General features: G+C 52.3%; 1 protein-coding gene across 1 annotated transcript in view; it reads left to right on the top strand.

Moving 5' to 3' along the window:
• The window catches only part of WDR1 (WD repeat domain 1), a 33593-nt gene extending 21612 nt beyond the window's left edge, over window positions 1-11981 (top strand). The window contains exons 6-15 of the mRNA XM_081132842.1: window positions 1038-1115; window positions 1481-1561; window positions 1855-2088; window positions 2882-2971; window positions 3561-3715; window positions 5106-5193; window positions 7087-7197; window positions 8169-8342; window positions 9915-10059; window positions 11029-11981. Of these exons, the coding sequence (XP_080988968.1) occupies window positions 1038-1115; window positions 1481-1561; window positions 1855-2088; window positions 2882-2971; window positions 3561-3715; window positions 5106-5193; window positions 7087-7197; window positions 8169-8342; window positions 9915-10059; window positions 11029-11135 (1263 nt within the window). The 3' untranslated portion in view covers window positions 11136-11981. The remainder of the gene's footprint in view (window positions 1-1037; window positions 1116-1480; window positions 1562-1854; window positions 2089-2881; window positions 2972-3560; window positions 3716-5105; window positions 5194-7086; window positions 7198-8168; window positions 8343-9914; window positions 10060-11028) is intronic.
• Window positions 11982-22837: the final 10856 nt, after the last annotated feature.

Raw genomic sequence — 22837 nt, 5'->3', positions numbered from 1 at the left:
GGTCTGGAAGCCGGGAGTCTGGGATCACAGTGTCGCAAGGCAGTGCTTCTACTGGTTCCTTCCTTGTCTCTTCCAGACTCTGCTCTCACAGGTGCTCCCTGTCTCATGGGAGTGTCACCCCGGCATCTGCCTCGATCTTCACATGGTCTTCCCTCTGTGTCTGTCCAAGTCTCTCTCTTCTAATAAAGACTAATAAGGATACCTGTCACTGGAGCAGGGTCCACCCTAGTGAACTTAACTTAGCTTTATCACATTTGCAGATAAATAACATTAAGTCAGTGCTTTACCCCGGAAGGGGCTGTGGGGGGCAGGTGATGAGCATCGAGTCTGACTGTTTATTGTGCACATTGGGTGTCTGCCGGGTGGAGGCAGTTAACCCGCACCTATAGGGGCTTAGTGCGTGATTGCAGGTAGGATGAGAGAGCGGCTGGGGCCCCTGGGAGAGGGGACAAGCCGTGTGTTCACAGCTTTGGGTTTGGGGGTTTTAGTTTTAGAGGATCATTCTGACACAAACCCTTCTTGACTGAGTAAAGGGTGAGTTCATTGACTTGTTCAGGTAAGGGACTTAGCCCTTCAGGTCATTTCTCCTTGTCACTTAAATTCTTACTCCCCATGGACATCATAACCATTGTTTAATTCCTTTATAGTACCAGTCGGTTGCCAGCCGAGCACCTGCTGTATGCTGGGCTTGGGCCGGGCCAGACCTGGGGGAGGAGGCTCACTGTCGCGGCAGGAAGCTTGAATTCAGGGCTTGAGCTTGCCCCAGGGTGGGGGTCAGGGAGGTTCTGCCTGCACAGATCAGGTAACATGGTGTAGTGAAGGGAGCCTCAGTGGGGGACGGGGCCTTCCAGGTGGAGGTGGGCCTGGCTGAGGCAGAGGCTGAACCAGCCCTTGCAGAGTCAGGAGCTGGATTGGGACATGTTCAACCTTAAACATCTTCCTGTGGGCTGTGAACTCGCATTAGTATTGGTAGCTGTGTGAGGCAGGCTTTCCCAAACCTCCTGTCATCGGGTGGATAACCATTCCCTTTCCCGCAGGACCACAGTCGCTTTGTCAACTGCGTGCGATTCTCTCCTGATGGGAACAGATTTGCTACGGCCAGCGCTGACGGCCAGGTGAGGGCTCTCCCAGGCTAGGGGGCTGGGTGGATGTGGGGGCTCATCTGATTATCCTTGGTGACTGTTCAGAACAGACAGACTCAGGAAAGCAGATCTCTGTGTGTGGAACTTAGGAATCTCCCTCCTTCCCACCTCCTGGAACACAGCTCAGTCACGGGGCTGTCACCAAAGCACAGGAGACACGGCTCTCCGTCTCCTCTTAAATGGAGCAAAACTCAGATCCATTAGCACTTTTTTAGATTAATTCTCTTTTGAGTCTTGGTTGGCAACTGATAGAGCAGGGATACAAAGGAAGGGCACAGGCAGCATGCTCACTGCTGAGAGACACTCACAGATACCCCTACATTTTCCTCTGTCGAAAGATCTACATCTATGATGGAAAGACGGGCGAGAAGGTGTGCGCCCTAGGAGGGAGCAAGGCCCACGACGGAGGCATCTACGCTGTGAGTATGGACTTGGCTTTCTGACTTTGTCTGTGGTTGTCGGGCCGTATCTGTGTTCGCATTCATCCAGCAGATTTGCAGTTAGAAGCTCCATAGTCGGGTGGCGGTGTAGAGCACCAGGGTCACATCCAGCAGGTGACATGGCCTGGACATTCGTCCCATTCCTGCCCACATCCCCCACCACTCTGGCTTTGCTTCTTCCTGCTCAGAAGTGGGGCTGTGGCCAGGCTGCTCTCTGAGGCCGCTTCCCACTGAAGTTCTCTGACACATGGCACACTGTTTTGTTTGAGTAGATCAGTTGGAGTCCTGATAGCACCCATTTGCTTTCTGCTTCTGGAGACAAAACCTCTAAAATTTGGGATGTCAACGTGAACTCTGTTGTCAACACGTTTACCATGGGTTCCAACGTTCTGGACCAGCAGCTGGGCTGCTTGTGGCAGAAGGACCACCTTCTCAGCATCTCCCTGTCCGGGTACATCAATTACCTGGACAAGAACAACCCCAGCAAACCCCTGCGGGTCATCAAGGTGAGCTGGGCCGGACGGCCTGCCTGTGGAAGGCAGAGGGAGAAAGGTGCCCCAACTAGGACAAGGAAGAGACAGGGAGGCCGACGGGAGGTGGCCCAGGGCTTTGGTAGAGGGGCAGGATGCTGCTGGCTTTTGGGGATGTCAGTTTAGCAAGGTGGGAGGCGGGGGCCCTTGCCCCTCCTGTCCTGGGGTACAGCCTCCCTCAGGGGCTCTTGGGCTGTAACACCAGAGCCCCAAAACAGTAAGTAGAGCCCATCGCCACAGACATGGACAGCCATGAGAACCTTGAGGAGGACCAGGTCGCCTTAGAAGTAGGCCTGGACATCATGCAGGATTTGAACAAGGGAAAGCGTGTGGCGAGCTCCCTGGGCATGAGGGCTGGGGGCGTGGAAGGAGATGAAATCGGAAGTGATGGAGCCTGACGCATAGAGGCCTCAAGTGCCTAGCCAGGAGTCAGCAGCAGGGAGTGATCAAAGGGGTGGGAAGACGCCATCCTGGACTCTGTGTCTGTCACCCAGGAACTCTTATTCGGGTCATCTGGTCACCCGGGCCTACCTTGGTGCCTTCGTCCACTGTCAGCCATAGTGATTTTCTCATCTCAGGAAATTTGCTTCCGGACCAGGAGCCCCTCGGGCTGACCCTGGTGCCACCCACTGCAGACCCTGCCTCTGCTAGGGCACTCAATGCATTGTCTGAAGGAGCTCTGGGTTGGGCCTATTCAGCAGAGAGTAGTTGGCAGGTCGCAGAGGTGGCTGGCATGTCCTCAGTTAACCGTGCCCTGTCTCCTCCACAGGGTCACAGCAAATCCATCCAGTGCCTGACAGTGCATAAAAACGGTGGCAAGTCCTACATCTACTCTGGGAGCCACGACGGACACATTAATATCCTTTGACTCACAGAGCTGGCTCCAGCCACTGGAAGGTGAGGTGGGAGCATCTTGCGACGGTGCCAGAGCAAGGCCAGCCACCTGTCAGCAGCCACTCTGAGCAGCCATGGCCATGACCTGCTGGGTCACTTCTACTTTGTAGCCTTGAGTGCTGCTCTCCTGAATGCAACTCTTGCCTCTCCTCACAAGCAGTCGAATTGCGGAGGCTTAGGTTTAAAAGGACTTGGACCCGCTTCATAGAGCCCTCTCATTTAAAACAGGAGAACAAGCTTACATGGCTAAAGTGCCCCATCCAAGGTCACAGCCCCTGTGACAGCAGGGCTGGAACCAGACCCCAAGCCTCCCTTCTGATCAGGGTCTTTGCTCTCTCTCTGAGACAGTCCCTAGGGACATATGTGGCAGCCCTCACCACCACCACCCCTATCCCACCCCGTGTGTGTGGCCAGGGCTGGTGACCTCCCTCCCAGTGCGTGGCCCTGCCATCCTGTCCCTCGTATGCTGTCCGGGAGGAGATTGCCCGTGGGCCCCCCAGGGGGGCACACACCCCACCCAGGAGGTCCGGCTTTTCCTTAACCATACCCCACATTACTGGGATTCCGAGACCGGGGAAAACGACTCCTTCACTGGGAAGGGCCACACAAACCAAGTGTCTAGGATGACCGTGGACGAGTCTGGGCAGCTGGTGAGCTGCAGCATGGATGACACAGTACGGTACACCAACCTCACGCTGCGGGACTACAGGTGAGCTGCCTCTCGAAGGCCCTGTGCCTGTTGAGATCACCACTCGACGGTATTTTCTCTGCTTCTTGTCCTGGGCACCCATTCTCTTGCCGGGCCCTCAGCCAGGAGCTGGGTCAGTGTCCAGGCAAGTGGCAGACACATGACCAGGTGTAGACTGCCTGGAAGCCAGGGGGCACAGATCTCACCACATCCTCTCGGCTCTGTTCCATCAGTAAGGGGAGGTCTATGGCGCCAGTGAGGCCATGAGAGACGTGCCTGGCAGGTGGCAGGTGCCCCACAGGACAGACAGGCACCAGGAGACGTGAGTGAAAGGCAGTATCATGCTCATTTTGCGCTGGTGCCATCAATTGACAGTCCTGAAGCTGGGGCAGTTGCTTTAGTAGTTACTCTGCACTTTCCTGTGCAGGGCGAGGAGGAGGGAGTCCTGTGCCTGCTCTTGAGCGGACTCCCCCAGCACCCACACCCTAGACCGGCCCTTCCTCGGCCTCACTCTGTTTAGTTGTGTAGACACCACCATCCTCCTGGAGATGGCGGACTCCTGGAGGACATCTTGGTGACCTTCACACTGGGCACCCGATCATAGGGAGCCTGTGGGCTGTGGGTGTCACTTGCTTTAACAGGACTGTGTCTGGTCAGCTAAGCCTCAGGATCAGTGCAGAAGCCGCTCCAGAACCCGGGAGTTGGGGCCCCAGTTGTCCTCTTTCTGTTGCCCCACAGTGACCCCCAGCATTGTAACCATCGGGCCATGTTGCTCCCCTGAGCCTCGGTGATAAGAGAACCCAGGGCAGAGCCACGGCCTGGTTACCTTGTCACGGGCCCATTCACTGAGCCTTTGGGACCCCATGCTTGGCCCAGTTACATGAAGTTTTCCTCAGTTTATCGTTTTCAAGAAGTTTTTGTGTGTATACAGATTTTTCTAGAATGTGTTTTCATAGCATCAGCTAAAACTAAAGAGAACACAATTTTCTCACATAAAAGTAATGGGTTGTACTTTTTAGATGAGCTGCTAAGAAGTCTGGTTATTACCTGGGGTGGGGGAGCAGAGCTCAGTTCTGTCTGCACCCAGGAAACACAGGGTCTTTGGTGGACAGGTGAGGAGACGAGGAGAAGCGGTGATGGGGTGATTGGTACTTCCACATTAAATAGGAGGAATGACTTCCTTCGTTCCTCTCCTCACCCCCTCCCCAGGCCCTGCCCTGGCTGTGATCTCTAACTTTCCCCTAGAGTCTGAGTCACCCCGCCTTGGTTAGCTGACTGCTCCTTCTCTGTAGGTTGCAGCAGCGTTTCCTCCTGAACAGCCTGAGTTGCATGGGTTTGCAGTCAATGTGTTATACCCACCCGAGCCCCCTGGAGATGAAGTAACGTGCTCTGCTCTCCTTTTCTCTGACAGCGGGCAGGGGGTCGTGAAACTGGACGTCCAACCAAAGTGCGTAGCTGTCGGCCCCGGAGGATACACAGTGGTTGTGTGCATCGGGCAGGTACGGCCGCCACAGTGTTGGCAGGCAGAGCAGACAGCTGGGCGGGGTCCGTTCTCTAAATTCCATCCCATCCCATGAACGGCAGCTCGAGCACCCCTCTTTATCGGTCTCTGTTTGCACTATTGGCCTTTACCGCATTCACTCAGCAACCCTCCAAAGTCCTGTCAGTTACACGGGGGGTTATCCGCCTTTTCCAGGTGAGGAAATGGAGGCGCAGAGAAGGCAGGTTGCTTCCCAAAGTACAGCTGGGAAAGGGCAAAGCTGGGAGTTGAACCCAGGGAGCCGGTCACATCCTGCACTCGAGTGCCAGGCCACACTGTGTGTCCAATTGCCATGACGCCTACACAGCAGGCCAGTTGTATTTTCACTCATGCTCGTGTCCCAGCCCTCTAGCGTGGGCGCTCTGTGACTCCAAGCATCTTCCTCCCCCTCTCTGAGCTTCCGTTTCCTCCTCTCTGACAGCTCCCCGGGGTGGGGGGTACGAGAAAGTACATGCCTGGTTCCCTGCATCTTTGTGAGCCCGTTTCCCAGAGGAGGAGCTTTAGCTCGGGGTGATCAGTGACTTCCCCAAGGCCATCTGATGGCACCAGGCCCGAGGGGTTTGCAGTTCCAACTCCATAGCCTGGTTCTCCTTCACTATGGTTGAGGCCCCTGCACACCTTCTCTTTTGGAATTTCTGGAATGAAGTGCCCTTGCCTGAGGCCCAAGCCTGACCCACTTGATGCAGGATTCTGCTCTTGGCAACGCCATCTGCCAGCAGACCTGGGCATCCCAGGGTGTGGATTAGAGAGGGCAGGTGTGACCAGGGCCCTGCTGGCAGGAGCGACAGGCCCTGCTAAAGACAGCTGCCATTGAGCATCCACGGCCCCTCCCGTTCTGAGAACTTAATTGCTTTGGGGAGAACAGATTCTGTGTCCTAGATAACACGACTTCCTGCCAGGCAGTTATTGCAGGCGGCCTGGGTGGTCAGGGGTACAGAGGAGTAAATGGCTTGGAGCGCCTCAGCCTAGTGAGGGCGGGACTGGAAGGCGGTGACCTTTCGGGGGGGGGGGGGTGCTTCCTTGATGAGTGGGTGCTTTCCCAGCTTCTGAACACTGGGCCTTGGCAGGTGAAATCACTGGGGGGCTTCGGGCATGTGGCAGGTACTCTCTGCACACTGTTTTCTTCTCTACAGTGGGAGGCAATCCCCCAGGGACATAACACATGCAACACTCTTTCATGTGCCTGGCTCATGCTCAGTGGACATAGCTGCTGATTTTGTTTGCTTTTATTAGGAACTTACTTGAGCCCTGATTTCTATCTTCACAGGGCCTGGGCCCCACTGTGCTCTTACCCCTGGGAGGCTGAGACTCAGAGGCAGTTTGTGAGCTGTCCCCACAGGCAGTGGTGGCTGAGGGCCCAGACACCCAGGCACTGACCTCCACCTGAGGACTCAGCCCTGTCCCCATCAGGGGGAGGAACCAAGGCTGGGGTGTGTGCAGGAGAGGTGCTCAGGGAGCCTCCAGGCTGCCTCTGTGAGCCTTGTCACTTCCAAGTGCTTTTGTCCTCTTGGCGTTGGGTGACCTGGTTCAGCAACACACGTATCGAGCTCACTATGTAACTGGAGGAACTAAAGTTCACACAGCAGCCATCTTCCCAGGAAGTTGGTGCTTGTAGTGATCATGGCAATGAAGGGTGGTGATGTGACAGTCACAGCCAGTGGTCACTGTGACCCTGTGACTAGAACCTGTTACTGTCCCGTTGACTGATGAGGGAAGAAATACAATTCAGGGTTCCAGGGCTGAGGCTGGCCTTGCATAGTCCCGCCTCCCACAAGGTCGGGAAGGAACCCATACCGGGACTGAGTGATGTGTCTGGGGCCTTTTGTGGTCTGACTGTTGCCCATGTTTCCAGATCGTCCTGCTGAAGGATCAGAGGAAGTGCTTCAGCATCGACAACCCCGGCTACGAGCCCGAGGTGGTGGCCGTGCATCCCAGTGGGGACATGGTGGCTGTCGGGGCCACGGTAAGGCCCCTGCCCTTGGGTTCTGGGCTGTGAGTGTGGGACTGCCTTGGATGAAACAGGAGGGAGGTAGGACTGGGCCCCTGGGACCCAGCATGGGGCATCTCCTGCCACCCAAGTGACAGCCTCCATGGTGACCCTCAGTCCCCAAGGGCTGCCCAGCCCCTGGAGAGGCTTGTCCTGGTTCTGTGCACGTGGCACAGAGCCCCAAGAAGGGGTGCTTGGGACCTGGGGTCCCTGCTTCAGGAGTGTAGGCTCGTCCCTGCTTGGCTCCTAAGACAGCCTCAGGCAGCTGCAGGGATACCACCTACCCGGTTGCTGCCCTCTCTTTCTTGCTCCATCCCATGTGCTCGCTCTTGCCACCCTCACCAATTCATTTTAGTGTGTGTGGAATTTCTCAGTGCCAGGCCCCGGACTTGAAATCGAGGGCTCTACCCTGAAGCGGAAGGCCTGAGGTCCATCCATCCTGGTCAGGCTCCCTAAGTGCAGGCAGAACCATCAGCAGTTGCCAGGCCCCTTCTGGGGGCTCAGGCTGATGGGAGCTGGGCAGAAGTGGGCCATGGCTATTTCTGACCCAGGGTCCCCTGGGGTTTGGGGACAGGCAGTGGGCTGAGTGGCAGGCACAAGCCCTTTGAAAGAGCAGGTGTTCCTTCCCCGAGAAGAGGTGCCTGGGCTACCCCAAGGATGGGGAGTTTGCTGGACAGAGGGAGCCAGGTGTCTGACTGGGCCTGCTGGGTGCTGGGGGCAGGGTCCAGAGCACCAGAGAGCTGACGAGTGTAGGTGTTTCTCAGCCTGGCCTGAGCCCTGCACTGGAACTTCTTGGAGTATTTGTAAAATAGGCATTCTGGAGCACCCAGACATGCAGGATCTTAATCAGGGTGCCTAGGAACCCTCACTTGACTACCTCCCCGAGTCCTCATTCATGTGTGGGGAGGTGGGGGAGTGGCTCACTGCCTTTTGTCCGTCCCCTGCAGGATGGGAATGTCCGCCTGTACTCCATCCTGGGCACCACACTGAAGGCCGAGGACAAGCTCCTGGAGGCCAAGGGCCCCGTGACGGATGTGGCGTACTCCCATGACGGCGCCTTCCTCGCAGTATGCGACGCCAGCAAGGTGGTCACAGTCTTCAGCGTTGTCGATGGCTATGCGGTGAGTGACAGTCTGTCCTGTCTGTCCCCATGCTGGGCGGTGCAGGTGGCAGGTGGGGGCCATGGCCTTTCCCTCTTGTCACCAACCACATGGGTGCATAAGAGCATAGGACTTTGCTTTTAGAGGGTGAACAGCGTGGGACAGATCCCACCAGCTAGGAGCTTATGGCCTGATTGGCGAGATACAGGTCACAATTCCCAAAAAGTTGAGCTGGGTGGCAGCAGGACTGGCTGTGAAGGTGGCAGATTGGTTCAGTTGGGCATCCTTGCTAAGACACTTCCCGGCCGTGGAGACCTACTTCTCTTCTATCAAAGGGCCTGGGCTCAATTTCTTTCTTGCCTCATTGCTGTCTAAAGTCCAATTAAAGGGGAGCACTAATTGTCCCAACACTGCCTTGCACGTGGGGATGCTGGGTGGTGGGTCCAGGAGGGAGGACACAGTTGCCAAGGCCCCTGGAAGCTCATTCTTCCCCAAGCAGAACGGGGCATGGGAAGCAGTTGACGGCACTGCACATGTAAGGGTGCAATTTCCCGTGTCAACCACATAACTGCCCTAGGCAGTGTCGTTCTGTTCCACAAACGAGGGGCTGCACTTCGGAGGCATTCAGTCCCTAGCTGGGTGAGAGGTGGGCGTGGGCAACACAGGACAGAGAAGGGTCTCCATTCCCTGGGCCCTTCCTACCACCAGCCAGCACCCACCCCCCGCACTGTATCAGTTTTGAAATTGACAGCAGAGCTGAAAGAATTTGTCAGCTAGATTTTCCCATTAACATTTTACTATCCCATTACCGATTCATTTAGTGATCTAGTTTTTGGTGCATTTAAAGTAAATTCCAGGCTATCTGTACATTTTCCCATAAATACTTCAGCTTACAAATGGTTAACTAGATTTCAGTAGTGTCTTAGTTTTATCTTTTGCTGTAAAGTTTACATGTAACAAAAAGGCACAGGTGAACAAAAGAACGTGCACCCCCCTCCCAGGAGGTACCCTTCTGCCTGGTACCACACCGATTATGTTTTAAGTGGTTTTGTTTGCGTTATAACCCTTGTTAAGACACACTAAGTAATCCACAGAGGCCGGAATAGGCAGACTGGAGAAACCACCATGGTTAAGTTGGCCATTTCTGAGAATTGAGGACAAGGTGGGAACTTTCCCATCCTGTGAGAAACCCCTGGTGAGAGCTTCCAGGCTGGGATGTGCTCTGGAAGTGGCCGCAGGCAAAGCCTGGGGCTCTCCCAGGCTGCCCCGTCCCCAGTGGAGGGAGGAGAGGATGGACCTCCTGGCACCTTCTGTCTCTGCAGTTCTCTGGTCAGGCATTTCCATCTGTCTCCTCGCCAGGCTGAGAGCTCTGAAGGTGGCCAGCACGTCCAGCACTCCCCAGGGGCCTTGGGACGGTGGCTGGTGCTTGATGCTGGGCTGCATCTCTGAGTAGCAGGGTCCTCGTGGGGTTCTTACAAGGAGGCCTCCAGTTGGGAGGCGTTGCCAGGTGCTCACTGTCACCATGAGGGTTGGTGAAAAGATGCAGTCCCCTGGCCCAGGTCCTCACCTGCCACCTTTGTTCCTTGCAACTAGGAACACAATGTATTTTATGGGCACCACGCAAAGATCGTCTGCCTGGCCTGGTCCCCCGACAACGAGCACTTTGCCTCCGGTGGCATGGACATGATGGTGTACGTCTGGACCCTGAGTGACCCTGAGACCAGAGTCAAGATCCAAGGTGACTCTCAGACCCTCCTCGGTTCCCAGGCAGTTGGCCCCAGGGCTTGTGTCCCTTCTGTCCTTTCCAGGAGGCCACCTAGTGAAGGGCGTGTCTCTTTCTCTATCAAACCTCAGGCTCTCTGGCCCGTGCTGGGCTCCCAGGGGGACCAAGAGCGCCTGGTGTGTCAGCAGGTGCTCTCCATTCACAGGCCGCTAGCTCAGTCAAGCGGCCACATGACATCTCTGTTGTCTGTTCAGGCTGCTGTAACAGTCCCATATGCTGGGTGGCTTAAAAGTAACAGAAACTAGTTGCTCACGGTTCTGGAGGCTAGAAGCCCCAGGTTGGTGCCAACGTGGCCGGGTAAGGCCTCTTCCATGTTGCAAACTTGCTGTATCCCCACGGGTGTCAGGGCTCTGCGGGGCCTCTTTCATAAGAGCGCTACTCCTGTTCATGACCTAAACTACTCATACTGGCACCTTGAGCAAAATTAAGTTTTCAACTTAGAAACTGGGGGACAAACATTCAGACCATCGCCGCCTCCCTTCCCCACCCACCCCCTTCAGTCGCACGTGCTCTGTGACAGCAGTGTCCAGAGGCACAGCATGTGAGCCAACATGGACTTTAAAGTTTCCTAGCAGCTATGTTTAAAAAGAAACATGAAGTTATTTTTAATAGTCAGTTTTATTTAACCCAACATGTTACTTCCATATGAGGCAGTAGCTTACGTCACAGGCTCTGTCATCCCCTGTGACTCACACCCAGGTGGCACCGTCCTGTGTAGGGCAGTGCCTGAGTGTCCAGTGCCAGCAGAGGGAACATCCGCTTCACCTCTGTCTCCCCAGCCCTGTTCCTTCTGCCGTGAGGGGGAGGGGATTCCTTAACAGCTATCGTGTCCAGGTCCCCGGGGCCCGCACGGCCTGCTTCCTCCGCTGAGGTGTGCAGAGGAGCAGAGGCTGAGTTTCCTTAAAAGTGTGTTTCTCTTCGCAGACGCTCACCGGCTCCACCATGTGAGCAGCCTGGCCTGGCTGGACGAGCACACGCTGGTCACCACCTCCCACGACGCCTCTGTCAAAGAGTGGACAATCAGCTACTGAGGACCCGCCTCCGGACGGACCGAATCAGGGACTAGAGTCGAACCGCAGCAGAACACGGCATTTCTGTTTCTGTACCGCCCCCTCGCCCCGCCCCCTCCGCTCGGAGGGAGGGGCCCCACTCCCAGTGGCCCTCGTCTCCGCAGGGGTTCATATCTATCCACGTCCTTCTGAAAGCTTTAGACAGTGACAGTTTGCACATGAGAAATAAAGTGAGCACTTAAACAGTGTGTGGAGCGTAACTCAGACCCACCCAGCGCAGCCCGAGTGGGAACATTCCAGAGGCAGAGCCTCAAAAGCACACAGACCCGCTCCCGAGGCTCCTGCCTTGTCCAGGGAGGTTGTGTCCCGATCCCACCTGCAGGCAGAGGCTGCCCTGGGAGAGGCCAGCACACCTGCGGTTGGCAAGGCCGGCGTTGAGTTCCGTGTGGCTGGATGTCACATCCCAAGCGTGAGCCATGCTATGTGGTCGCCTCCAGAAAGCCTCGAATCAGATGGGCACATGGGACCTTGTACTTCACTGTCGGTTTTTGTGCTTGATTTTAAAAATGGAACCATGAGGGGATTTCCAAGTTTTTTTAGGTTTTTCTTTTTTTAATGTGTCTTAACTGTTGCCTGTCATTGTTTACAAGCTTGTGGGTCGAGGGCGCTGTCTCCAGGATTTTAGGGCCCTGTGAGCCAGACCGAGGTGTCCTGGTCACTGTGGCACTGTCATCCTTCAGTGTCTTCCTCTTTCTTCCCCTACTGCCCCCAAAGCAAAGATTAATTTAAAGGTTAAGGTGAAGTCACTGTAACCTGTCCTCGTTCTCGCCTTTTCAGTGCAGATTAAAAGGAAGTATTCGCACGGTGCTTTGGCGTTTTTTTGTGTGTGTCAGAACCACTGGTAAATGTTAGCTGAGCGTAGCCCGTCCCCCCGCACTTGTGAAAACACTGAGCGTTTTCCAAGATGAGACTGAGATGATTAAACATCTTTTCTCCTCACTGTGGATCGCTGATTCTGTGGTGGGGCTCCTGGGGTGAGGGCACGCGGTCGGGGGAGACACTCAGGCCCAGGGGACTGTTAGATGCACCTTCCGATGGGAGAGAGGCCCCAGGGAGGGGCTGCCACTCCAGGTCCTGTACCCAACCTGACCACCAAATCACTGTGACCTGGGCCATCTCACCTGGTCTCTGAGCCTTGGTGTCATCTATAAGCTGAAGGCATTGGGCCCTGTTCCATCGGGGCACTGAGATGTGTCTGTCATATGCACAGGGAACCTTTCCTAAGCTGACCCATGTAGAAGTAGGAGGGGGAAGCGTGTGGGCCATCGGCAGTGTCTGTGACAGCGTGCTTCCATTTCCGCATCTGTGAATGGGGATGGTGATGGTACACGTCTCAGGACTGCAGGGATTACGTGAGATGCTCGACAAACCCTAAGTCAGCTGCTGGCCCACGGTGAACACAGTGTGACCGTATCATCATAAGTGTAAAAGACAATTAGCACGTGGTAGTTACACTGAATGTAGGACAGTTATTACCCAGCTAACGGTAATAACAACAAATGGTGCCCTGTGTCCCAGGGGGAATTCGGAGAAAAACCAAGGTAGGCCTCCTGCCTCCTGGAGCAGGTGGTCCCTCAAGGTTGGGGCAGACGCTCAGAAAGCCAAATAAGACTCGGGATGTGGCAGTCCTGGAAAAGGGCCAAGGCAGGGTTTACTGTCACCCAGTGTTCTCGCTTGGACTCCTTCCCTCTGTGGAGATAAACAATTACAACCTTGCATTCTTTGACGTAAAAAGCTGTTTTTCCATTAAGCCCTAGATTTCTGGGAGTCTGTGGTTTTCTGACCGACCCCTCTGGCAGACACCAGTACTGGTAACAATTTGGACCAGACGTGCTCTGTTGCAGCATCTGTCTGTACCTCGCAGGGGGTTGGGCAGTGTCCCTGCCCTCCACACACAGGTGCCATTGGCACCCGCTGCCCCAGCTGTGACGACCAAAAATAACTCCAGACACTTCCGGTTCAGACAAGAGGGTCCCTTCTCGTTTTGAAAGAGCCAGGGAGGGTTTTGGTGCAGTAGGTACAGCACTGTGATACCTAACAGCTTAATTCTCAAAAAGCACATACGGGAGTTACCTGCTTTCACTTTGTTCATTCAGAGTCCACGCAGCATTTAGTCGCTCATATTCAACTAAATACTCATAGGTTCTGTTATGAACCAACCACCACACTCAGCTTTGGGGACGCACTCAGCCTTGAGATGAGGCAGGCTGGCCTTGTCTTGTTGCACGGGGTTTACGATGGAAGGATTTAAACAAGTGGTTCTGTTATGGCAGGGGAAGCTGTGGGAAGGAACCTGAATAATGCACATGAGACCCAGCCTGGGGTGGGTGGGTGGTGGGGATGACAGCCCACCTTGCAGGGCTCAAGACATCCTTGATGGGCCCGGCCTCCCACTCCTGCCTCCTCCCCGTGGAAGGCCTCTGGAGACACTGGTTGCTGAGGCCCCTGGTTGTCATGCTCAGCTAAGAACAGCAGAGAGCAGCCTGCGATCAGGCTGGGTGATCAGGTTGGGCGGAGGCTGAGCCAGCCTGCTGGCAGCACTTGAACCTGGAAGGGTACCTGGCTCCTGGCAGAGGGGCCAGGAAGCCCAGTGGCCAGCACAGCAGGCAGCCTCCCCAGCCTCCACCAGCAGGGAACCTGTTACCTGGCCTGACCTCAGAGAAGCGTCTGCATCTGTGTGGAAATGGCCTGCGGACTGAAGAGGACAGTGTCCTCACCACCGGCCTTCACTGTCACCCATTCTGGGCCCAGCAGGAGCTCCACTGAATCTATCTCCTGCAAGCCACCTTCAAGAGCAGGGGGAATCCGCTCTGCTGTGAGCTTGTCTAAGATGAGAGGGAGGGAGGGTGCTCCCCACCGGGGTGACCCAAGGCCCCAGCATATCTCCTTTAGCCAGCATGTTAGGTAGAGCATTTCACATTACTCTCAGTGGACGTTATTCTAGCCCAGGTTTGGGATGCAGGGGCTTGGGGAATGGGGCAGTGTCCGGCTTCTCTCCTTCTCAGCCCTTTCAAGGCTTCCCCTTTTTCAGCTGCTGCTCGGAGGCAAAGGAAGTAGATCGTGACGATCTGCTCCGAAGAGGTGCCCATGGAATATTAGCCTCTCATTCTGTCCTGTTGCCCACGTCACCTGGCCAGCGTCTCAGGTAAGTGAGCTCTGCCCCCTGGTAGCCCAAGAAAGGGCAAACTAAAGGGAATATGTTTGCTCGCAGAGTGGAGTTTCTAGCTTCGTGGTGTTTCTCAAAGTGCGGCCCCAGGCCGCCTGCACCAGACACTCCTTATAAAAATGTAGGTTCCTGCTGTGTGGCCGGGTCCACAGAGTTCAACACACCTGTGTCCCGCGACTCGTGTGTCTGAGAGAACGAAGTGCGTGTGTCCAGCAGAACATCCGATGAGAACATCTGAGCAGCACCGCTCAGGAGAGCCCCAGACTGGGGTCCGCCCAGGCGCCCGTCGACAGGACGGCGGGGCTCATCCACACTCCGCCACCCCTACAGAAACCCCGTGGGAGTCGTCTCGCGAACAGGCTGCCGAGCAGGACCTAGGCACAAAGGGGTGGTTCCCTTTGCACGAAGTTTAAGAACAGACTAAACCGATCTTTGCTGACAGAATAATGGTTACCTGGCGTGGGGAAAGGGGTTCTCGAATGGGAAGGGCCTTCGGGTGTTGGAACTGTTCCATTTCTCCTTGTACTGGGATGACGCTCTGACCCCCTGAGCTACCTGAACTGTCTATAGCTTGATCTGAAGGGTTGTCATACAAGTATATACATGCGTGAACAAATATGCAAATACAGATATATACATAGGTGTATACCTACACATTAGTGTACCATACAGTGTACCAAATATGCTGGGTATATACACATGCATTTAGCTCTATGTTAAGATTTATTAACTTTCCTATGTCTCGCACACACACCAGACTCTCAACCTGGGGCCTGAAAATCTGCACTTCACTTCCTTGATGTGTTTGGTAACATCCGAGACCAGTGTTGTAGGCTGCGTAGACTGTGAGAGAGGTGCTTTTGTCGTTTCCCCCACCCTCAAATCATGCCAGACCCCATTCCCCACCTGGGTTGAAATATTACAAGATTTTCATAAGTCCATCACTGGGAACAAGATTGGCGTGAGATTTCTCACCCATGAACACGATTGTCACACCCAAGACAGAAGCCACACTCTCATGGAAATACAGACAGGCAATTCTTTCCTGCTGGTCTTTAAAAAATGAAAATGAAAACCAACTGCCTTCTTCTAAATCTTACTGGAGAAATACCTATTTTAAACTTATAATCAGTCTGTAGGTGATTTTCGATTCTGTCCCCTTCGCTCCATGGGCTCCGTAATCCCCACCACATTCAGCATAATTAACAAAAGGAGGAGGCAGGTGACATTCCTCAAGTGTCCGGAATACACAGGGCTATTGTGTGTGTCTGATCTCACTGGATCCTTAACACAAATCTGTGAGCAGAACTGAGTCTCAAAATGACTCAGCAACTTCCCAGAGGTCCCAGCAAATAGGTGAGGTCACTGGGATTGGACCCCAATCTGTGCCACTGCATAAAACATTGCTGTGGGTGGGAAGAGTCTACTACAGGACTGCGGGCTTGTTGTCTGTCTTACAGCCACAGAACTTATTGTTGTCATTAAAAACCGTAGCAAACATCCCTTAACGGTCTGCCTTTACCCAACAAGTGGATTAATTTATTTAAGCACTCCCCTGATATTTACCGCTTCCGTCTTTGCCGGTGCAAATGTCTCGCTGAACATGTTTTAAATCCACCCTTGCATTTAGGATTGTTATTTAGGATAAATTATTATAAGTGGGTAGCTAGAACAAATGTACATTTTTAAGATGTAGAGAGTTTTGCCAAACTGCTCTCCAAAAACATCCTACTCATTCGCCTTCCCCTCTGGGCAAGTGTGTCTCTGCACCCTCGCCAACACTGGGTGTCATGACTCAAAAACAAATTCTGCCAGTATGGCACCCCAATACAATCTGCATTAGTGAGGGGATCATTTTTCATGTATTTATTATTTTCGCTTTTTCTTATATGAATTTCTTAGTCTTTGGAGTGTCGTGTGAGCCCTCGATCTATATCTCAGCAAGCTGACATTGCTTCATGTTTCCTGGTTAGTCTTTGTCTTCTCATTTTGTTTCGTTTGCCTTCTGATAAAATGAGCTCAGTCTTTAGGTAGTCAAATCTATCAGTAAATTTCTCCACGACTTTTCACTGCTTTTAGGCTTAGAAGTCAGAGGAATATTCCGCTACATCTTCCTGTATGTGGTTTCGCTTTCTACCTACACATCAATTAATCAGGGGTGTGTGTGTGTGTGTGTGTGTGTGTGTGCAAGATAGTATGTGTGTAAGATTGTAAGATAGTGTGTGTGTAAGATAGTGTGTGTAAGATAGCGTATGTATAAGATAGTGTGTGTGTAAGATTGTAAGATAGTGTGTGTGTAAGATGTGTGTGTGTAAGATAGTGTGTGTGTGTAAGATTGTGTGTGTGCAAGATTGTGTGTGCGTACACAAGCAGGCCCATTCTTGAGCGCAGACGGAAGCATGGTGTGAGGGGAGGCTCCAACCTCCTATCTTTTCATCGCCTGTTTACTGAAAATTCAAAAAAAGTCACTGTTCACGATGTGGCCTTTAATTTCCATTAGACACTGGGCGCAGTCGGCTCTGTTTCGGGCATCCGCGTTCTGTTTCCTCCCTCAGTCCCTTCTTGCAGCAGGATTCACCGCTTTATTACTCTGGCTTTACCTTATCTTCTAATATCTCATTGGAAAACCCACTTCATGTTTTTTCTTTTTCAAGACTTTCTATCTTATGCTCTACATATTCTTCAAGGCCAAGTGCGAAGTCACTTCGTGAAGTTAAAGCCGTTGGCCACTTCCTTATTATTATTACAGAGTTAGGTGCGCGCTTGCTCTTGGTGGCTCCAGACCAAACGTGCTGCTGCGTGGTGCTCCCGTGGACCACAAAGGAAAGCGCAGGAGGCGCCGAACAGAAGCAGGACAGCGCTTGCTTCTGCGGAGGGGGCAGGAGATGTGGTTGGGAAAGGCCCACGGGGGATCCTACGGCGCTGGCAATCTTCGGTGGCTTCATTTGGGTGGTGGCGTATTAGTTATCTATTTTTTGGTAAATAACGATATTACCAACAATTTAGCAGCTTAAAAAATATGTGGACTGTCTCAGGTTTCTGGGCAGCTTGGCTGCGTCCCGTGCACAGCTAAAGTCAAGGTGTGGGTTGAGGCTGGAGCTCATCTGAGGCCCGACTCGGGAGGGATCTGCCCCAAGACCATGTGGCTGTCGGCAGCACTCACACCCTGCGGCCTGCTGGACTGGGGGCGCCCGCAGGTCCTGGACGCGCGCCCTCCATAGGCAGCCACGGCACGCGCATCACGGGCTGCAGCCTTATGCCCGGTAAGCATGCACGGGCCATCACGTGCGTCCCTCGCCGTTGCCATGTCCTCTGTGTCTAGAAGCAGGTCACAGGTCCCACCCACATGCAAGGGGAGGGTCGCACAGCACATGAAAGCCACATCCTGGGATGGAGCCACCTTAAGAGTTTGTCTGCTGTGTCCTGGCTGTTGCGGCTCAGTTAGTTGAAGCATCATTCTGTGCACCAAAGGGTTGTGGGTTCGATTTCTAGTCAGGGCACATACCTAGGTTGCAGATTCAATCCCCGGTCAGGGCACATACTGGAGGCAACCAATCGATGTTTCTCTCTCACACTGATCTCTCTCTTTCTCTCCTTTTTTTTGCCCTCTAAAAATCAATGAAAACAAAACAAAACATATTCTCAGGTGAGGGTTGGGGAAAAAAGATTTTTTCTGCCTAGGTAGTTATACAGGTGTTTATTCAATCATTTGTTAAATTATATATATATATATATATATATATATATATATACACACACACACACACACACACACACATACACACACACATATATATGTGTGTATGTGTGTGAGTATATATATATATAAAGGTTATATATAATGTAAAGATTATATAAATTATAATTATAAAGATTATATATAAATTGTATAATAAGTAATAGATTATATATAATTATATAATACATATGCAAATATATTTTTGTAAAATATATAAGTATATTTTTATACTTATATAATTTTGTAAAAATATAAGCATATAATATTGTTTAATATGTAATTGTAATATATAATAAATACATAAACATATTTTATAAAATGGAATAGTTATAAAATATAGAATACTAATCTATATTATATGTTTATATATTTTATAGATTTTTTAAACCTATGGTGTGTTTGACAGTTTAAAATGTTTTAAACCGTGAATCCATTTTTTTGGTAAATGGGTTTGGAAACGGACGCGCCCAGGCACAGCAGAGCAGGAAGAACCTTACCGCCCCGGGTGGCAGAGTAAAGTGCGCCCTGCGGCTGCTCGGGGTCCCCAGAAGGGCAGACGCTTTACTCCTCAGCTACTGGCAGTGCCGTGAACCCAGAAGTCCCTCGATGCATTACACTCTGAGATCTTTGAAATTGTTTCAAAATTACCTCAATGCCTAATTGTGATTTGAAAAAAGGAGGGAATTATTTTACCTGTAACTAATGTGCAGAGAACGGACGTTTTCACACTGTCCGCCATGCGCACAGACCATCCCCCCAAGGCCCCTGCCTTCTTCAACCCCCTTAGCACAGCCTGCGGGCACCTTCCTCCGCGCCCCACCTCTCTTGCTAAATCTGTTCCTAGGTGTTGGGTGAGTTTCCTCCTGCTGTGAATGAGCCCTTTATTTTCAAATATGATTTCCACTGGTGGTTGCTTTATTCCAGGAGCGTGACTGGTTTTTGGATATGCACCAAGTCTTCACTAAACTCCCACACTGATTCTGAAAAGGTTATTTTTATTTTCTGAGGTTTCCTAGGTACACAATGGTGACATCTGGAAACGGGCATTTTTGGCTTCCTGTTTCCCAGTGGCCATGACTCTCTGCAACTTACGTCTCCTGGAAGCAAGGTACTTAAAAAGCTTTAACCATGCCCGGCCGGGCGTGGCTCAGCGGTTGAGCATCGACCTAAGATCCAGGCGATCAGGGTTCGATTCCCAGTCAGGGCACATGCCTGGGTTGGGGGCTCGATCCCCAGTTGGGGGCGTGCAGGAGGCAGCTGATCAATGATTCTCTCAGCATTGATGTTTCTCTCTCTCTCTTTCTCTCCCTCTCCTTTCCTCTCTCTGAAATCAATAAAGATATATTTTTAAAAATTTTAAAAAAAGCTTTAACCCTGACTGTCGGGAAATACGAGACTGTTAGTGTCTGCCTTGTGCAAGTCACCTAACCTCCCTGAGTCTCCATTTCCTTATGTGCAGCCTGGGACTACCATAGAATCCTCCTTGTTGGGTCACTGTGAACATTAAATTATGCTGCTTTTAGCACAGTGCCGGTCTCCAAGCTCTATCAGTATTAGATAAAGCATGTTTATTTTTTTATCTTCGCCCAAGGATATTTTTCCATTGCTTTTAGATAGAGTGGAAGGGGAAGGAGAGGGAGAGAGAAGGAAACATCGATGTGAGAGAGACACATTGAGTGGCTGCCTCCCACACTCGCCCCAACTGGGCCAGGGATCGAGCCTGCAATCAAGGTACAAGGTACGTGCCCTTGACTGGGCATTGAACCTGTGACCCTTGGTCCAAGGGCTGATATTCTAACCACTGAGAAAAACCAGCCAGGGCAGGCATAATTATTATTAGAGTTTAACAGGAACTTAAAACAACAGGGCAGGGACACCAGGTTGCTAACACCAAGTGGGTGGTAGGAGCAAGCACACAGTGACATGTGACATATGTTGTGCCACCTCCCTCCTGGGGGCTATTAGGTGCTTTCCAAGCATTTTCTTCTCCTCCTCTCTCCCAGCCTGAGGGAGGTATAATGGCCATCCCAACATCCAATAACCCACTTGAAGGGAAGAGAGATTCAAGCCCAGTCCCCCTCACTGTAAAGCCCGTGCCCATCTCTGCTGGTCTGTCCTGGGCAGGATGAGACATTTATTCAGCCCAGAGGCTCTCACCTCTGGCTGCAGGTGAGGACCACCTGCAAACCCCTAACAACCCATCACTGCCTGATCCCCACCTCACACCAAATGGATCTGACTCTCCAAGGACAGCTCTGACATTTGTATCTTTTCAAGATTCCCCAGGTGACTGTTATGACCAGGGATGAAAGCCACTGGTGGCCCCCATGTGGCATCTATAGCATTGACATTTCAGACAGTAATCATGGAAACCGGGCCCACGTCCCTCTCTTTGTCATAAATTAATTCATCATCACTGCCTGTAACGATTTGTTTTATGTGTCAGCCTGGCTGGGCCACGACTTGCCTAGATATTTGGTAAAACATTATTCTGGATATTTTGGCAAAGGTGTTTTTTGGATGAAAATCAATATTGAAATCTGTGGATTCTGAATAAAGCAAATTACCCTCCATAATGTGGGTGGGCCTCATCCAATCAGTTGATGTTCTGAATAGAAAAATGACTAACTTTCCCTGATCAAGAAGGAATTTCTCAGCAGACAGCCTGTGGACTCAGACTGCAACTCTGCCCTGGGTCTTAGGCCTATTGGCCTGCCCTGCAGATTTTGGACTTGTAATCTCCATGAATTGTACAAGCCAATTCATTAAAATAAATATATTTTTATACATGCACGCATCCTATTAATTCTGCTTTTCTGGAGAACCCTGACTAATACACTGCCATGATCAAAACTGGCCTCTTGGGGGTAGAATAAGATGGTGGCCCAAGTAACAGCTGCACCTGCCGCCTCCTGCAACCACATCAAAATTACAACTAAATACAGAACCACCATCACTCAGAGCCTCCTGAGATCTGGCTGCACAGAAGCCCCACAACCAGGGATCTGAAGAAGCACCGAGACCGAGAGGAGGGGCGGAGATGCAGGCGGATCGGGGCTGCATCTAGGAGACGCGGCCCCAGGCCCACACCCGGTGCCACTGTTGAAACCCAGGAGGGAATCTCAGGGTGGAGGTTTCCCAGAGGAGGGAGGGGTCCCAGCCCCACAGCAGGCCCCCAGCCCAGGGCTCCAGGACTGGGAGGAGACGTCTCCACAGCTTCGGACTGTGAAACCAGCGGCTGAGGGTCGTGGGGGCTGCGGGAACCCCAGCAGCTCCTCTAAAGGGCCCGCACACGGACTCACTTGGACGCTCCCTCTGAGCCCAGCGCCGGGCCGCAGCCTGAAAGGACCCGGGACACTCGGGGAGGAACTAACCTGCCTGAGATACGGGCGAGAGGCGGAGGGCGGCTTCCTCCCAGGGAGAAGGGCTGGCAGAGGCCATTGCTACTTTGGCAAGTCCTCCCCACACACAGCCGGCAGGCAGCCGCCATGTTTGAATCGCCAGCACCTGACTCACACCTTTGACCCCGCCCCGTGATTCCCGGAGGCCCCACCCCCCCCCCCACCTGCAGGCTCATCCGGGCCATTTCCAGGGGCTTTTCTGTGCAAGTGGCCTCTCCAGCCTCATGCTGAGGACTTTCCTAAAATCTCTCAAACAAGCAGTAGCGGGCCCCATACGGCTTGATAAGTGGCCCCATGCCTGGCACTAGTGGCAGCCTGCACCGGCTCATAGCTTGGCCTCTCCTGAGCACCTCCAAGCCCAGCACAAGTAGCAGCCAACTACAGTTTGCTGTGTAGCTCATGCTGGGTGGCCCTGGGCAAGGCACTGGCACAGGCTGACTTTGCATCTCCTGGGAGGCCCCAGAGACAGTGCACCGGGTGGTCAGACTTGACCATGCTGGATTACAACCCTACCACATCCACAAGTGACACACTCAAGGGGTGCACTTGGTGAACACCAAAGCTCCACTGAGGTAAATCCTGCTCCATAGGAGTGTCTCCAGCACAGCAGCTCTTTGGCTGTAGTTGCAGCTGGTCCTCACAGCCAATTGGCAGGGAGGTCAATTCCTCCCAGTGATGCCAACAGCAACCAAGGCTCAACTACAACAGGACAGTGCACACAGCCCACACCTAGAAGCTCTAGGGGAGCACCTAGAAGGTCCAGCTCAGGTGACGGGGGAGACTGAGCCACTGCACCCTACAGGACACCTATTACACAAAGCCACTCTACAAATTCCAGGAGACACAGCAGCTCTACCTAATACATAGAAACAAACACCTGGAAGCAGCCAAAATGTGGAGGCAAAGAAACATGTCACAAAGGAAAGAACAGAAGAAATCTCTAGAAGAGGAACTAAATGAAATAGACCCAAGCAAGCTAACAGATACAGAGTTCAGAATTTTGTTTATAAGGGTGTTTAAGCTGACTGTTAGGGAAATAACTGAGAAAATTGATAACATAATAAAGTACCAATTTGAAATGAAGGCTACACAAACTAAAATGAAGAATAATTTACAGGGAATCAACAGTAGAGTAGAGGACGCTGAGAATCCAATCAACAATTTGGAATATGAGGAAACAAAAAACACCCAACCAGAAGAGCAAAAAGAAAAAGGAATCCAGAAATATGAAGATAGTATAAGGAGCCTCTGGGACAACTTCAAGAGGCCCAACATTCGAATTATTGGGGTGACAGAAGGGGAAGAAAGAGAGCAAGAAATGGAAAACCTATTTGAAAAAATAATGACAGAAAACTTC

The sequence above is a fragment of the Miniopterus schreibersii genome (assembly GCF_964146895.1).
Source record: "Miniopterus schreibersii genome assembly, chromosome: 1".
NCBI classification, from domain to species: domain Eukaryota; kingdom Metazoa; phylum Chordata; class Mammalia; order Chiroptera; family Miniopteridae; genus Miniopterus; species Miniopterus schreibersii.
Note: the sequence above shows the minus strand (reverse complement) of the source record. Positions and strands in the feature narration are given on the sequence as shown.